General features: G+C 40.0%; 2 protein-coding genes across 12 annotated transcripts in view; one reads left to right on the forward strand and one right to left on the reverse strand.

Annotated features, from left to right (window-relative positions):
• The window catches only part of SUPT3H (SPT3 homolog, SAGA and STAGA complex component), a gene marked incomplete at its 5' end in the record, with an annotated part of 250766 nt that overhangs the window by 180469 nt on the left and 51767 nt on the right, over positions 1 to 18530 (reverse strand). The window lies entirely within an intron of this gene.
• RUNX2 (RUNX family transcription factor 2) overlaps positions 12375 to 18530 on the forward strand; it is a gene marked incomplete at its 5' end in the record, with an annotated part of 245008 nt that continues 238852 nt past the window's right edge. For 3 of the 9 annotated variants that reach the window (XM_082215774.1, XM_082215776.1, XM_082215780.1), the window contains 2 exons: positions 12381 to 12896; positions 13117 to 13239. In XM_082215774.1, coding sequence (XP_082071900.1) covers positions 13182 to 13239 — 58 coding nt within the window. Of the gene's footprint in view, positions 12897 to 13116; positions 13240 to 18530 lie in introns of all 9 variants that reach the window. The other 6 variants (XM_082215778.1, XM_082215783.1, XM_082215781.1 and 3 more) reach the window with 5 other exon arrangements.

Raw genomic sequence — 18530 nt, forward strand, 5'->3', positions numbered from 1 at the left:
TGGATGATAAGGGCTTGGAAGTCCAACATCTGGAGGGGGTGAGTCTCCCACCCTTGATAGAGAGAAACAGCTTGTTGGAAGAAGACTAGGCAGAGGCCTTCCCTTAATAATAAAGGGGGGGGGGATGTTCTTGCCGGAAAGCATTCAAATATTTGTTTCTACCCCTGCAGTCTAAAGTGATTTAGTCAAATAAAGCCAATTCTGCTTATTGTTTGAAATGCAAAAATACAGCCCACGTTCAGGACAGCACATTGGGGTGCTATAAAGTATTTTATGGAACCAAAACTATAATACTTGAACATAACCATTTCTATTCATGCAACAGAATTAATACTGACACCTCAGGTACAAAGAATATTCCAAACACAGTTAAGAAAACAAACCACTGCATTCATATATACAAGCAAGTAGAATATCATCTTCCACCAATGCCAGAAAAAGTATAACTTGTAAACAGAAGTCATTTGCCTAAGCTCTTTAGACGGAACAGGGGGTGGGGGATAAAACTGAATGCTAAACTACCAACCTTTCTCTTCCTGCCCACAATCCAAAACCCTCAGTGATTTCTTTGTAATTTGTCTGAAGTATATCCAAATTAGGTATTCTTCATAGTGCTTTCATCAATATATGTTTAACTTGTAGAGATGCCACAAACTTTTACAAGTGTTTCATTTTTCAAAAGCCTGGTATCATTTTTCTTGAAACGAATATATAAACAATTCTGCTCCAGGGCAGCAGCAAACCCACCCTAAACAAAATTTGGTACCACAAAGTAACAAAATGATATTTAGCCTATTTTAATAAGTAAAAGATCATGTAAATCAACAAAGAACAACAAATGACCTAAAATGCCTGAGAATGCTTAAGACAACATAAAAAGGCAAAATGGCTTTTTTACACTTATTGAAGTAAAGAGAGAGAGAATGACACATGCCTTAGATGCATCTAGATTGAATTACTGTCTGTGAAAAACTTCTGGAAACTTCATTTGCTCAAAAAAGCAAGGGTGCTGATAGGTATGTGGTAGCAGGAGTGTTCTGCCCCCGTGTTACAATGGTTGCACTGGTTACTAATTTGTTTCCAGGCACAATTCAAGGTTCTGGTGATTACCTTTAAAGCTCTAGATTCCTAAGCCATAGCTACCTAAAAGATCGTGCCCTCCTGCAAGCTGCACTGACTCACTGGCGTGCCTTCTCTTTGGCCCCACCTGAACGGAGAGACTCTCTTCCTCGGGAGGAGGGCTAGCTCCTGCCTTCCACTACCTAGCCAATACTTTGAAAACGGATCAGAGAGGCTTTCTACTTGCTTGCTTGAGTTTACTGTCAATTTTAATAATTTTTATCTACTGCAACTGCTTCAGTTATATTATTGCAATTTATTAAATTGTTTTGTTGAACGCAGTCCTTTCTTCTTCAATATTTTGCTTGCAGTATCATATGGAGAAGTAGAACCCCTCTGTTATTTGAAAGGTGTGGTTCAAAATGTGTTAAAAAGCATACTTTAGGATCTCAAATATCACCCTTCCCAGTCAAAGTCCTTTTGCTGGGAGAGTTTGACAACTGCTGGTGGATCACTGCTCTATTGATTACTCTTCTGGCATTAATCTGAACTACTCCTATAAATCTCTGACAATCTATGAAGCATGAGATATGGTTGTGTCAATATTTCTTTTGACAATTCTCTCAATTTATAAACTGTATAGGCATTGGATATTTCTCCAAATGTCCAGAGGCATTATTGATCTGAAGAGGTGCCTTTTAAAAAAACAAAAAACAGAAAGTGCCGGTACTCACCTGGGGGTGCATTGTGGGACCACCCCCAAAATGTCTGCTGCCCGCCACGTCCTGCCCCCTCACAGTGGCAATGCTGCACTGCACCCGCAACACTGCTCAGCCACGCAAGCACAGGCTCACAGAGGCCACACCCACCCCTCCCCCTCCTGGCCCCCCCTCTCCTTCCACACCCACCAAAACCTCTGGGCCCTGCCTGCCGCCACCACCACCAGCGAAAGGGTGGGAAGGCAGGGCACATGTGCTACAGCCAGGCCCCTGCGCCAGGGCACTTGCAAAGCCTTGCCCTGTTGCAGACAACGCAGGATTTGAGGGGGGGGGGAAGGTGCCAGGACTGTGCACCGTTGAGTACCACCAAAAAATAAAGCACTCATTTCCCTGTTATACATGTGGCTTGGAGGCTTGTCTAAATGTAATAGTATCTGTTATACTCGAGATAGCCTCTTCTTTTTAAATTGCTAATATTTAGTACTCATTGCCGTAATTCCACAAAGAGTTGCCCCTCTGCCACCTCAGCTGATCATTTAATAAATTTGTTATGTGTAGAAAGTAAAATAACTGAGGTCCAAAACTGCCTGTTCTCTAGGTAGCAGTCATTGTTTTAATGTTGCCTTTCTTAGAGCAAAGGGTTCAGTTTTTAGACCAAGATGATCTTTGTTCTGAAAAAGGTGTGGAAACTTCTTCACCCTAATCCTTTGATTCTTATATTATTCTATTTGAAGACTGCTGGCAGAAAGAACTAGTGATTCACTAAATATTCTATTCACATTTTTGAGCACTGAAAGGGGGAGTGCACATCGATCAATTTATGCATTCCCTTTAGTGCAACATGGAAAATGACGTTCTGCTCCTCCTCCTCCTCCTCCTCCTCCTCCTTAGTTGATCACAGGGCACTGGCAGCCGTCTTTACTTCATTGGCTATTTGCATTCCTGGTTTCCTATTTACATTGTCTTGGAGACCTCAAAACTAAGTAATATTGCTAACATGGAACTGCTTATCTCAGGTCCCCTTTTAGATACAAAGACATTTAGTTCATTCTTCTTCTGTCTCATTCCACTGCAAATACATTTTTTGATTCTCTGAGGCTGCAATCATAGACATACTTGCCTGGCCAAGAGTAAGCCCCATTTAACCCAGTGGGATTTACACAGATTTTTTTTTTCCTGCAGTGAATGTTAGAATCATAGAATCATAGAATCATAGAGTTGGAAGAGACCACAAGGGCCATCGAGTCCAACCCCCTGCCAAGCAGGAAACACCATCAGAGCACTCCTGACATATGGTTGTCAAGCCTCTGCTTAAAGACCTCCAAAGTAGGAGACTCCACCACACTCCTTGGCAGCAAATTCCACTGTCGAACAGCTCTTACTGTCAGGAAGTTCTTCCTAATGTTTAGGTGGAATCTTCTTTCTTGTAGTTTGGATCCATTGCTCCGTGTCCGCTTCTCTGGAGCAGCAGAAAACAACCTTTCTCCCTCCTCTATGTGACATCCTTTTATATATTTGAACATGGCTATCATATCACCCCTTAACCTCCGCTTCTCCAGGCTAAACATGCCCAGCTCCCTTAGCCGTTCCTCATAAGGCATCGTTTCCAGGCCTTTGACCATTTTGGTTGCCCTCTTCTGGACACGTTCCAGTCTGTCAGTGTCCTTCTTGAATTGTGGTGCCCAGAACTGGACACAGTACTCCAGGTGTGGTCTGACCAGAGCAGAATACAGTGGCACTATTACTTCCCTTGATCTAGATGCTATACTCCTATTGATGCAGCCCAGAATTGCATTGGCTTTTTTAGCTGCCGCGTCACACTGTTGGCTCATGTCAAGTTTGTGGTCAACCAAGACTCCTAGATCCTTTTCACATGTACTGCTCTCAAGCCAGGTGTCCCCCATTTTGTATTTGTGCCTCTCATTTTTTTTGCCCAAGTGCAATACTTTACATTTCTCCCTGTTAAAAGATGCAAAATTCTCTCCTTTGTGATTTGTTTCTCTTTCTCACAGCTTCACTGTCTTGCCTTCATTTTTTAATTCTGTTGCTTCCAGGTGGTCCCACCATCAAGAAATGGGAGCTTGCAGAGGTCTCTGGAATTTTGCATCTAGTAGACAGAAAGCTTAGGGGTGAGGAAATTGCTAAAAATGTATGGCAGTCCAGGGCAATTAATACTTTAGTTGAGAAATAAAATGCACCTTGCATCTTTAAACATGGCTACTGGCTGAACTTTGATCTAAGGCAGAAGCAGAACTGCATGCTGGATCTCTACCTCCCAAAAGGCTGCTGCCTGCGTTCGATTCAAGGGGTGGATCCATCCACCCATCCCGCTGACCTAGAACTGGGAATGGGAAAACAGAACTGTTTGGGGCAGAGAAGAGCATAAGACAAGCATCCTGGATCAGATCAATGGCCCAGCTGGTCCACTATCCTGTTCTGGCAGTGACTGACCTGTGGGAAGCGTGGAAGCAGGAGCCGTTTTGTCCACATGTGATTCCCAGCAACTGGGATACTAAATGGTGCTTCTTTAGTGACAGCATCAAGCCCTTTGAAATGAGTTGCTCCAATCTGAGAATCACCCAGACAGATCATTCCCAAACTGAGAACTGGCTTCAAGAGTCTGCTATTGACCACAAACCCCTTTCAGAAAGGGTTGACCGATTCCTCTGTGGAGGAGGGCAGAAGGCGCCCTGAGCAAACTTAACGGCTGATTGGATGTGAAACTCAGGTGCAGTCCTGCTTGGTGAAACAGACGAGGAATATCAAGCCAGTGCTCCTACTGCCTTGTAACAATTAGCAGAACAATTAGTGATAGCATAAGGCAAAACATATAATTACTTGTTTTGCTAAAATTCAAAATCTTTTAGACGTCTGCCTTTCCAGATTAATCAGCGAAACTGTCCAAGCAAAAAACTGAAATTAATCTCTTCCTCTCCCAACAACCGTTTTCATTATAGTCAAATGATTTTGTGCCCCCATCTCCTTTTTCTACTAGTTGAATAATTCACATTGATACATTATTCACAAAGCATCCCCAACATTTATACTTTTTTGAAAAAAATGAGTGTTTGACTGGTAAGTAACCACTTGCTGATTATTCAGATGCCATAATCATTTCAGAACTACAAGTGAAGGGGAAAAATCAGTTACACATTCACAATTGTTAATTGACAGTTATGGATACAGTGGCGCCCCGCAAGACGAATGCCTCGCAAGACGAAAAACTCACTAGACGAAAGGGTTTTTCGGTTTTGCGTTGCTTCACTAGACAAATTTCCCTATGGGCTTGCTTCGCAAGACGAAAATGTCTTGTGCTTTTTTTAAAAAAACCCGCTTGAAGAGGTGCAGTTGCGACGGACCGTGCTTCGCAAGACGAGAAACATCGCAAGACGAAAAGACTCGCGGAACGAATTCTTTTCATCTTGCGAGGCACCACTGTAGTAGTTTCTGCTACCCACATCTAAAAATCTTATTAAATGTCCCTGGGACATTTAAATCATTGTATTATGGGGTGTGGGTTTTTTTGGGGGGGGGGGTAGAATAAGTTCCGTCTGCCAATACATCTACCAGGTAGAACATGTATCAGCTGTCAAGCATAGTCTCAATATGCCATAGGCAATTCAAAAGGAGTTTCTTGTGATACTACAGTATCTACCATTAGAACACTTAAAAATGATTTTTATTAATTCTATTGAACAGATTTCATGTCTGTGTCCTAACTATGCATCTTTTACAATACACTTGAAGCATCTGGAACAAGTATAAATCTGAAGCCAGGAACAAATGTTTATTGCTTAACTACACCTCTGCAAGGAAGGGCTTCAACGTTAAATCCCTGACAGAAAACTATGGGTAACATGAACGTTCAGCTATAATATTTCAACCTGAATCTCTATCAAGGCTTTAAAGGAATTAGCTTGTATTTTTCCCCTGTGCAAATGCTGTGAGGTAGATTTACAAATGCAGATTGAAATCTGCAATTGCAATTACTAAAATAAATGAAAAAAATCTATAAGCAGCAGTGAAACTGGCATGCAACGTAAAGAACTGTCAAGAACCATATTGCCTAAAAATAAGCTTACAATGACTATTTTAAAGACTGTGTGTGGTCTTACCCATATATTTTGGCATGATGCACTTTCTCCAACCACAGCTAGAGTCATCCAAAAGCAGTGGCACTGGAGAGTCTCTGTCTCACCTGTCAAAGCTGAAGAACGTTGTGCAGCAGACCACCATGAGTCCATGGGTGTGATCCATAGAACAGCAGCAGCTGTTCTTGATAAGACCTCTTAACTATAGAAGAAACACTTCAAAATTCTTCCTTAAGAGAATCACCCTTAACGTGCACACAAACTTATGCAGAAAAACCATGCCAGTTCTATAATTATCATCTTTGTAACTTCACATTTATTCGCAGAGATTACACTGGAACATTACTTTTGGAGGCATCACTAACAGACATGAAGACACTTCTTGCATCAACTATCTTATTAAAAAATATCTGCTAGTAGAATCAGATGATGGCAGGGTTAGAGAGGATTATTGGGGCAGGGGGTGAAAAAAATAAAAGTGGATGTTTTAATCTTCCTTCTGAACATAAACACAAAACACAAAAAATCCCATGTCAGAACACAAACTGGCCAAAATGTTCAAACATTAACCTGTTCAGGACTGAAGATGTTGGGGAACTGACTATGGCAAAAGAAAATAAATTCCAAGTACCAAATCAAAAAACAATGCAAACATAGATTCAAAAAGCAAATTCAAATTATATGTAAATATCCATAAGCCATCACATACCTCCTTCTCCACCCAGCAATTAGTACAATGCTCACAGAGAACGTTAAGAGGGTTGCCCAATTTTCTAGGGACACGGCTATCTAAAAATAGTTCGGTCTGCCAGTTTCTGAGAAAACTCCTGTACTTTAATTATTGGCAGTAGTCTATCCACTGAGCTAAAAGGCTCCAGAGATTACTTTCACTTTCCCAAGATATATTTAGAGTAGTAACTAGCATAGTTTGGATATTATTTTTCTTTGGTTTTGTCAGTAGCATGTTTGAAATAAATTTTATTAAGTGGTAGTGTAAGTAACATTGCATTGTGGGTAGCAGTTTCCTGCTTTAACCTAGCCACATCCTCAACTGTTATGAGAGAAAAGTTTCCCATATTTTGTGCAAAGTTGACTTTATTTTCTGTCTGAAAGGAAAATAAGACTGGAGGATAAAGCAAAAAAGATAGTGGCCTGAACCAACTAACTGCTTCCAATAGGGCTGTATTTGAATAAAAATCTATGTTAACACAATCTACAAATCCTGAAAAATAATCGCACAGAAAAATGCATTAATTTGTAAGAACAATGACAAGAAAATGTGGAATTTCTGCCACTGTTTCTAGTGCACATTTAGCATGCAGAGTGATTTTCACAGTGAACCTGTGAGATGAGAAAATGGCTCAGCACAAACCACACAGCAAGCTGAACCGCATGCAGCAGGTCTGGCGGCAAGGGTTAAAATGTTTGCCATCTAATAATAAACTCTGTCCCTGAAATGTCAGGTTAATGGAAAAGAAGTGCTCCTTGCAAATTAAGGTTACAATCCTCACGTGTCTCAGTTGCGCTTTTCAGAAGCCAAACGGTTGCTCTCTCTTCCAGTAGCTGGAAAGTTCATAAGGATGGCTCCTTTCCTTTGGGAAATGATGTGAGGGTGAATGCCCCACTTATGCTGCAGCCAAGGAAAACACAGGAGAAGCTGGACATTTTCCCCAGCCTCAACTCCTGAGTCTCAGCTGGGGAGCCAAGAGTCTTGAGGAAGCAGATGTCAGAGTTGCTGACCACAGCCTAGTAGGACACAGGAACTTGGAGGCTTCCTCAGAAGTCCCTCTCTCCAGAGGATGCCAGAGGATCTAGCAGATTACACAAGCTGTCTCCCAGTCACATCCCCAATATGACAGGAGGCAGAGAGAGTTTTCCTTCTCATAGCCTCTGGTGCAGCCTCAACCCGGTGCTGCATCTGAATGACACAAGGTGAGCAGAACGTCTTAATGGCCTCTAGGTATGTGCAGCTGGATGAGCTAAGAGCCCATTCTCACATCCTGTCCTTCTGATGTAGGAACTAAAAGCATGATTCCATTTCCCCTCTGCGCACCGATTGAACACAAGGATAGAAAATTTGCAGATTTGAAGCTTTATGGAGGCCTTCCTCCTCCCAGACTCAGCTATACTTTAGAGCATGTCAAAAGGGGGAGAAAAGATCTCAAGCCTTCCTCCAACGAGGGGACAAAAATGACCCCATACTATCTCCAATTTCCCTCAAAGAGCAGTCAAGTTGGAGGGGAAAGAACAGACCGGGCTCCCATCCATTCTGCACTTGCCTGGGAGAGGAGGAGCCGTGGAAGAGCCCAGGCTCAGCAGCTGCAGAAGGTCCCGGGTTCAACCCCCACCATCTCCAGGCAGAGCAGGGAGAAACTCCTGCCTGGATCCCTCGAAGGCTGCTGCCTGTCAGAGTAGGCAATGCTGAGCTCAACAGACCAGGGGTCGGACAAGGAGAGGAGGCGGCATTTTCTGGCATTTCCCCCCAATAATTTCCAAAAGGACTGCTGCTTGAATGAGACCTTGATCTATTTTAGGGATACCCATTTTAACTAATCTTTAATGCCAAATTGTTAATGTGATGCAGTGAGGATGTCACTGCAATGGTGTTCAAAAAAATCGTGCACTGACCAGGGACAGACAGGTTCAAATCCCTTTGGCAGCCATGAAGCTTAATGGGTGCTATTGGGCCATAACTCTCACCATAACATCCCACAGTGCTGTTTCAATGATAAAAGCATTGAAAAATTCAGTTTATGCCACCCTAAGTTCCTTGGAAGGATACAAATGTGATAAAAATAACAAGAAAAGAATGCACAGCAAAAAACAAAACAAAACCCAAGCTCCTGTCAATATACTTACTTACACTAGAGAGAAATTCTAAAAATTTACATTTCATTCAGCTTCTGAAATTAACCTTTTAGTGGTGCTAGGCTATTCAATATGTAAGCAGAAAGGGAAATAAAAAAGTAAGAGGAATGAAAGAGCACTCTCAGGAGAGAAAATGCCCTAAGATTCCTTGAATGCACAAAAGACCTTCAAAGGCAGAGGGAGCTCTTATCAGCCACCGCTGATTTAGGCAACTAATCATAACAGAAGTACTCCAGTTAGTTGTCTTGTATTTGGGGTGAAAGTATTATTTCCCTGTGACAAACACACCGTTGGCAATATCTAATCTATTCCACAATTGTCAGTTCAAGTCCCGGCAGAAACATGTTGATGCAAAATGCTGAAATACTATAATTATACATTACAACTTGAAGCAGTATGCTAAATAAATTAAGAAGAGACAATTATAAGATAAAAAGTTTCATTTGCTGAGAACGCTAGAGTACAAAGAAAAGCGATAAAGTCATTTGATGCCTTTAAACAGTCAACTCTGATGGAGTCTGAACTTAAACAGTCATGTCTGCTAGTTTGTGTCTCTGTTATTTATTGTGGCAAAATTGGAATCATCGTCTATATGATATTAAAACAAGGATAAGTAGCCAAAAAAACTGTCTAAACTTGTTATAAAAACAAACTTATTTGGGACAAATAAACTTTTTAAACATAGCATTTACAACACACACACTGTTTAAAGTGAACACACGAGAATGTTTAAACACCATGCAAAAAGTGAAGATTACAGGTTTTCCAAATTTTGTGGTTCAAGTGGCTATATAAGTGGCAAACAGTCAACTTGTTCATGATTTCATAGCAAAAGAGCAAATCCAGTTGCACAAGTCACTTTTCTGCCTTTGCTTTTAGCTCCAGGTGGCAGATGACCCCCCCCCCCCGACTCCTCTACCTGCTGGAATTCAGGTTATACAGGATGAGCGCTATTTCCATTCCGCCCGTCGGCCACATGCCTCCGTTTATGGTCAAACACACCAACAGGCCAATGCAATTAATAAAAATGAATATTTAATTTTAAAGAAAAAATAGAGATACCAAAAAGCCCATGTTTGCAGTTGCTGCTACTAAGTTGCACCTGAAATTTCTGGAATTTCTCTGAGTTCTTACGAGAAATCATTCATGATGATTTCTGAATGAAACAATGAAACCATCACTGATAATGGTTCACAAGTATTTCTACTTTGGAAATAAAATTATATATTTATCACTGAAAAGCTCTCTTAAAAATAAAAATGAGCTGAATTATGAAGATTTTTTTTTCTACATATTGATGTCTCACATTCTTCCTTTCCAAGAAGCACAAGCAATTTTTGATGAGACAAATCATAAAGTAGTGCTTATATCTAAGTGCAACAGATAATTTGCCATTGCTCTTATAAAATTTTATTCAGCATAGTTATTGATTTGATGAGGGCAAATAAGCAATCCATTCATACAACAAATGAATGAAAAATACAACTGCAAAAAGTACACTGAAATACATATTTCAATTACACAGTAGCACAAAGGTGATTTTTTGTTATGTTTATTTACACCCATCTTGCCTCCCTCAGCAAAGACTATGGAGAAAGTCAACTCAATAGGGCAATATCATCAGCGAGGGGGGGAAGCACAAATTTTCAAAGCCATAACATTAGGCAAAGTATACAGAAGGAAATATGAAGAAATACACTGAAGTGACATAAACAGCGGCACTCATATTGATGCGCAATTATATAATGCAAGTTTTTTAAAAATTGTATAGTCAGGCTGTTGTGAGAACTGCGGATTTCATTAATAAGTCAGGATATAGCTTAGCTACAACTTTATCAAAAATTTCAATCAAAGCAACACTCACAATTTATGCTCACAAATAAAATCTGCTTACTATGTCTGCAATCACACACACTTACCTAGGAATAAACACCATTGAATTCAATGGGCCCTGCTTCTGAACAGACATGTTTAGGATAGCAGGGTACAGAATGAAATCCTGGCCACATTTAGTGCGGCTTACTTCCAAGTAACCACGGATAGGCTCGAGAAGTAACAAGTACATATCTTTTACATCATTTATATTATTTTTTCTATTACTTCATTTGATTGTGTCACTATTCAAATGATTTGACTTTCTTTATGCAAGCTAATTCAGGCATTAGATGGTGGTCTTAAGAGGGGAGGTAAGAGATTGCCATAAGCACACAGGCAATCCAAGAACAATTCAATGTACCTCATTCTAAAAACAGAGAGGAAAAGTAATGATGTGCATAAATATACGTAATAAATTATGGTCAATATAAGATGTTTACAATCTAATGTCCATTTCCTCCCTCCAAGGTGTCCTGTTTTTGCCCCCCCCCGCCCCCCTTCGCTCTCCCTGATCCATTATCACCCCCACCCCATGTAATTTTACAAGCCCACTTCACCCCCAGCATCACTTTCCTGTCTGGCATTTCCAGTTGCTATCCTGTTTAGAGAGCAAGTGGAACAGAAAGGATGCCAAATATTATGCATCTGAGAAATGTCACAGCCAAATGTTAGAAAACACTTAGAAAGTGGACACCACTCAGTATTTTGCCACAATTAGCTCAATCCTCCAATAATGCTGCTAAATCTATGGAAATAAACTATCAATAGCCTGTGACCATTTTAACAAAATAAGCTATAAAAACAAATGAACAAGGCCAGGGAACATACAGTTTCTCAAAGATGTTTCCAATTTTGTTCTTAACACAAATGATCAAATCAAAACACCACCATGCGAGTGTCTCTGCATGTTATTCTGTAGTGCGCACAGCATCCTGCATTTAAAAAAAAAAAAATTTAAGCCCAAATTACACCCAGAACACCACATTCATTTTAACGATGTGCACTAGCATAGCTGAAGTTTCTGGTAGGCGACTGTATTTTGACACATCTAAAGAGACCATATGAAAGGTGCATGCCTAAGTGCCCACCCTGAGCATATGTACCAGATCTGTGCTCACTTTCAAAGCAAGCATTCCCATTGACTGCCGAAATCTGTTAAGAGAAATTCCTTTTGGAAAAGCAAGCACTGTTCCTTTTCTCTCAAATGCATTAAGTACATTTCCCCTTAACTACTATCACAAGTTGTATCAAATATCTCGTATATTGCATCCTCCCTGTCTCTGCTTTAAAATGTGTAAGTCACAATATGCAGATGACAGGATCTCTACGAAACAGAAAAGGCTGACATATAATTGCATTTAATGTTCATTACATAAAGCTGCCAACTAGCCTTGGGAGCACGTAACCTAGACAGACATGATTTAAGGTTTGCAAAGGAATCCCCAGACTAACACTTCAGTGACAGCCAATTATAGCCCCAAAAACACAGCCCCCAGTAAGCAGTCTGCTGGTAGAACTTGAGGAAAGGTAAAGTTTCTTACAATGAGTTACAGATTCACAAGCAGAGGAAGACAAGAAGAAAAAGAAAAACAGAAGGGAATCCAGCGAACCAGCAAATATGAAGCAGACCCAAAGATCGTGATACAATCCAAAGATGTAAATTATTGTAAATCATCACTGTTGTTCAGAATTTCACACAGACATTTGTGCCAATTCTGGTATACTTCTCCACAGACACAATAAGGAGGGGGGTGGGGAGAGAGAGAGTGAGTGAGAGAGAGAGAGAGAGAGAGAGAGAGAGAGAGAGAGAGGCAGGAAAACTTGGGAGAGTATAAATGAAGTTCTGCTGTCCATATGCTTTAAACGGCACAGAAGTTTATGCTCTTTCAGCATTTTGTATGCTCTCCAAATCCTCATGAGTCACAAAAATTAAAAAGCTATATCCTTCTGGATGCCAGGAAGGGCCTTACCACGGGGCTTTTGTCAAACTTTAAAAGGGGGGAGGAAAGGAAAAGCCACAGTGTTGGGCAGTCCCACTTTACTTGACTACTATGATGTCACAAACCACATGATTCTGTCTCTCCAGTAACAGTGCTTGCAAAAAAAAGGAGTTTTAAAAGCTTTTGCTTTTTTGGATTGTGTGAATGCTTCATTCGCCTCACAAACAACCACAGAACCACAAGTGCGGTGCAAACTTTCTCCAGAAGGACGCAGCAAGAAGCCTTTGGTTTTTAAATGGTTAATCTCAACAGGTCACCAGCAGCCACCGAGACCAACAGAGTCAGTAAGTGCTCTCAAACCACAGTCTATTCAGTAATAGTAGATCTGTCAAATATTTGCTTATTTTCTTTCTCTTCTCTTCTCTTTTTTTCATTCCTTGCTTTGCTTTTCACATCTTACCAGCGTTTCAGAATTTTTTGATAAGAGGAGAAAAGTATAGAACCTATGTACTCCAGGCATGCTATAAAACTGAAACAAAGTTTGGCTATGGTTTGTGATTTCAGTATAAGGCTTCAAGCAGTATTTGCACCAGAAGATAACACACGCTGTGTGAGGGGAGGGGAAAACAATGGCATCGAACAGTCTCTTCAGCTCAGTGACACCTTGTCAGCAAAACTTCTTCTGGGGTAAGTGCTTGTTTTTTCACATATTACAAAATATTACTGATTGCCACAAATGGTTTGCTGTTTACATTTTACCTTGTTCTTTAAAACCACTATTTGAATGAAGTGAAAATAAACATGATGGCAACATACTTAATTTTTATTTTTTAAAAAATGGGAAGCACAGTCGGGAGTTAATATACTTTACTGTACCCACTATTGCTCAGATAGCAGGTGTGCTCACCTTTCTGTGATTCACTACGCATTGTGTATATGGACCAAGCAGTAAAATCAGAATTCAGAATTTAGAGCAAATATGCTAACCATGGGACCTAGAAGAAAGGCGGCAGCTCTCTGAGAGTCCTAATGTCACAAAAGTCATTGCAGCAGGCTATTGGGGTTGATTTCCACAGTACTCAATATCATACGAAAATTATTAAGGCAAGGAAAAATAGCCATATAATTTTTCATTCACACACATACCAGCTGGCATCTCAATTTTTTGCTCTAAGTGTATGTAAATCTTACTGCTTTCAATTGAAACTTACTTCCAAGGTCATAGTCTTTTCCAACTTGTGTATATAGAACCGAATATATTTAGTATTTGTTTCTGTAGAGTTGTGTTTTTCCCCCCTACATAAGAAAACAATTTTACAAATGCATCAGGTTACAAGGACTCAGTTGTGCTGTTCTAAATAAGCATGCATACAAACTAATAAACCCCTTGGCATCAGAACTAGGAAGTAGCAAAAGAGAACAGAGGTGCAGCAGATGAGGCAGATTCTACCACAGTAGTAATATGTTTAAAGAAGCTCTGCAAAGCATGCCTGTTAAAGTAGACATCTTAAAATATCATCTTGGGATAATAAGTTTATCAGTTTATTCAGAAGTTTAATCGGCAGATATAGTCCACCTATGTGAATGTCAAAACATGAAGAAAGTTCTCAAGCTGTAAAACAGCACCTCTAACAGCCCTTTGAACTTTCCTGTCTAACTTCTGTTTTTGAAATTATGTCAGTACATACAGAAATACCACATGAAATAAAAATGGCCACTTTTATTTATTTTAAAAAATACATAATATAGCAAGGAAGCTGGGAAACTACTGAGTTTATAGTGCAGCTGAGATTTAGCTTTCAAAGATGCAGTAAAACACTGCCCAATCTCAAAGGCCATTCATCGTCCTTTGACCAGTGATCAGAGATGTTTTGCCTCCTTTGAAATGCTACAAAACTACCTGTTCAAAAGTATCTAAACAACAGCAATAACATATATGAGGTGGGAAATGCAAATCACTTACAGTAGTTTCTTAACGTTGTCCATTTTAGTTCAAAACTATGTTGGGTTGTAAGCAACTGAATTTCCTTGCTCCTTCAAAGAAGAAGAAAGCACCACCCTGATTCCTACTGGAAATGCACGTTGAGCTGCATTGTATCTGCTGGCTGGAGTTCCCTTTCCCCCTCCTACTTCACACATTATTCCAAGCGGCTCTTGCTGAATCCACTGCCATCTGTGAGCACAATTAGACATGAAGCAAGGCTTCTTCTGCTCATGCAAGAGAGGGACCGACTTCATTTCTGATATACAAACACATCTGATGCATTACATAGTCCTATGCTTCAGAACCCTACTTTCTGGAAGTTCGTCACACTGAGTTACACTGTAATTAGATAGCCAGCATGCTAAAATATAGCAACAGAAAAACCTGAGGCTTTTAAAAGCGGCAAGGTTTTTTCTTCTCACCCAAACCTCTGCCTTAATGAAGCACAGCGCAAGTGTAGACAGACCACATTATCCCAGTGTTTACAACAGAAAACACATATATGTGAACTTTCTTCTGCTTTTAACATCCCAAATGAGATTACAAGAAATATAGTTGGCTAAAGTTTTCATAACATGTAGGGCTGGCTACTTAATTCCCCTACTTTGGGTGGATCTTTAAACTACCTGGAAGGTCTGGGGACACGAGCAAAACATCCTTCCACATGCAGCGCATTCAAATAAGGCTGGCTAAGCACGCACAGGAACAAGCAATAACCATTGTATTTAGGGGGAGAGATATTAACTCCTCCAGGTGATTTGACAGGCACAGTGCTTAGACAGAGGAACACTATTTGTTTCTGTTTAACTTGCTGCCTTTTAAAGGAGAAATATAGGCAGCAGATATGCGTTCCAGAATTATGATGATTCACACCTCCGGGAATCTGTGTTATCATCTGGTGGCCCTGCATTATTCTTGCTGCATTCCGTTCCACAATATTTCCTTCTGGGCTGTTCCAATCGGCCACCATTTCCTCATCAGCCTAATTATCAGCTATCAGTTATAGAATTAAACCCAAGACGATATGGAGGATAGAAAGGAAGCATCCGATTTCCTCCGTTTGCAACTGATGGCAGTTCCATGCAACCATTAAAACATGTTGTCAGGTGTCAGGTCTGAATATGCCAGTAACTGCATCCTATGCTAGAAATATTCCACATAATCATCTTATGTAAAGGCAGTGTTTTGGCCTCGGGTTATATTATCTTAAATTAAGAGCTTGTTACTTTATTGTACATGTAGCAGCAGTAGTAAATATATCCTACATCTGTGGCGACCTATACCCTGGGATTCATTCAAATGAATGGAGCACACTAGTGCTCTTGAGCAGCTCCCATTCCTTTCAATGGGGCTTGTGCTGCAGAAATGTCCTGCCAGAGTATGCTCACAATTTACAGCTCATCTGTCAGCATGCACAACATGCTGCTTATACATAAATAAAAATAAATCACCAGTTTATTTACTTTTCAAGTGTTATATAATGATTCCTTCGAAAGTTACATATGCCCTGAAAAACGAAAAACAATGAGTTACCACCGATTATTATTCATGCTTTCCCAAAAGATAGTAGGCACCTGAATGTGCTGCTATACTTGAAATAAAACAGTACTTTCAGATGCAAACTTCAGGCAATTTAAGGGAAATATAGCCATTCTAGTATTTTTAAATCCCCTACCTCGTTACTATGAAATGAAGTCTGCATATGGCATATAGTATACCCAAGAGATCTGGGTGGGGGAAGGTGGGGGAGACATTTAACAATGAAGCCTCATCTCCTTCTGCATCCATACAGGCCATCTTTTTTTTCTTCATGTACAGAGATTTGAAATACGGTATAAGCAACAAAATGAATTGATTTAATGATTCCATGAGCATTGGTAGTTTCCTTATAGTGCAATCTGATGTAAAATTCGTAAAGAAGAGAAATGTTCCAGTTAGTTTATTAAAAAAAACCACCAAAATATTTGACAGTTAAATAAACAAGTGAAAAAAGCTAATTCACAGGAGAGACTAAGATTTTATCAGGCATACAGGATTAATCTTTATTGAATAGAACCATTCACAAATCAAAACTTACTCTACCCCAGTACTTTCATACAGCGCTAATCAATTACAAACCTTTTCTAGTGATTCAAAATCCATGTGCTTTTAATTTTATACACTGGTGGTCTAAAATATAGAAATGAGGCTCAGCTAAGTCAGTCTGTATAGAAACATTTGCTCCCCCCTCCCAATAAATATTCATCTGGAGGTTTTCTTAGAGAGAGCTGCTCATATGAAGACTGTGGTAATATTTTTATACTGTACCTCCTTGTTGAAGTAAAGGTTAGGGGTTATCAAAATACCTCAACTGTATATACAAAAAAGGGGGGAAAGGGAAAAGGTAAGTATTCACATGAAAAATCCAAGGGAACTATATTATTTATTTTTGCATTTCCTATGATTAATGATGCACCAGTGCATACTTGAAAACTGAAGTCAAAGGAGGGGTAACACCTCAAATTCCTTTATAAAATGGACAAACGTCAAAGCTGGTAGGCTGTGTTAGCTAGCCGACCAGAAATATTTAAAAGACTCTGCCACCCCTACAGTACCACTGAAAATCCTGATATGTACTGTAATTTCATAGGGGGTGGTCTAATAATGTTGTTACAGCATGCATTTAGCACAATATTTCAGTTTTGTTTCTTCAGTGGGATGGAGTATTTTATTCGCATTTTTAACAGCACAACCCTATGAATGTTAACCCAAGTCCCACTGTGTTCCCTGGAGCAGACCCACTAGTAAGTGTGTTTCAGTTTGCAGCATAAAAGGCTCAATTTCATTTTAAAATTTTCAGGCTACATGTGTCAAATTACCTTAACTGCATAAATAATTCCTAATGCTTTGCCGGCATGGGGATATTTTTTTTAAGGCAATGAAAAGCATCCTGAAGGAACTGTTGAGGACAAGCTTTTATAGGCACTAGACATACTGTATTGTAACCTCTCCCTTTCCAAGCTTCGCTAATAATCACGATATGGAATCACAGAAATAATATTCTTGCTATTGGTATCCAGGAAAATCCTACTTTGGCTATTGCAGGTGATATTGCATAATTAAGAGAACTCGTTGAATATGCATACTTAATAAAGAATTACAATAACCAGCCCGTTTGCTATGCCCTATAGCGGGGGGGGGGGGTCTGTGGTCCTCCAGAGTTTGATAAGACTCCAACTCCCAGCAGCCCCTTCAGCATGTTGTAATCTAGCAACAGCTGCAGGGCCACAAGTTACTGAGGACGTTCAAGGTAACAGCAAAATTGGAAAGGTAAACCTGTCACGGTTTAAGCTTCTGGAGATCCAACTTTCCCAGGACAGTTATTTTTAATGTAAAAAAAAACACACCAATGCCAAGTATTCTTCTTCAAACATGCATATTCTTCTCGGGATTTTTGTTTTAATACTCCTAATTAGACTTTTTGGAAAGTATGTATCGGGGTGCAATCCTATGCAGACTGACTTGGGTGTTTAATTAGACAAGCTATGACTTACTTTCATGTGTATGGTGACGGAGGTCCTGGTTATAAGGACAAATCAGGAAACACATTTTCTCCAGTAAGTTTTTTCCTCCAAAAATGTCAGGCTTTTCTGTAACCACAGGCTTTTGTCCACAGATAAGAGATAGCCACATAATTTTTGAGCCTCTCTCACTCTCAGTCTCTGGTTACAAAGCTGTACCAGTTCCATCTGAATTAGACCACTGAGCAGGGCTGCCATTCTCCACCATCCGTGGGAGTTCAATGGGTGACTTGTTCTTGACTGCAGCCCCCAAGTTGCGTCTCCATCCTTATTCCCTCCACCTGAAGCTCATTATTTACTGTCTCTCAGGTGTTTTGTTTTTAGACTAATGACATTTCCTTTCATGAACAAGCCGTTAGTAATAGTGGTCACAATTTAATTTATTTAACGGATTTTTACCCTATCATAAGGAACACTCCAAGGTAGTTTATAAC

The sequence above is a fragment of the Podarcis vaucheri genome, assembly GCF_965113315.1.
Source record: "Podarcis vaucheri genome assembly, chromosome: 3".
Classification (NCBI taxonomy): Eukaryota; Metazoa; Chordata; class Lepidosauria; order Squamata; family Lacertidae; genus Podarcis; species Podarcis vaucheri.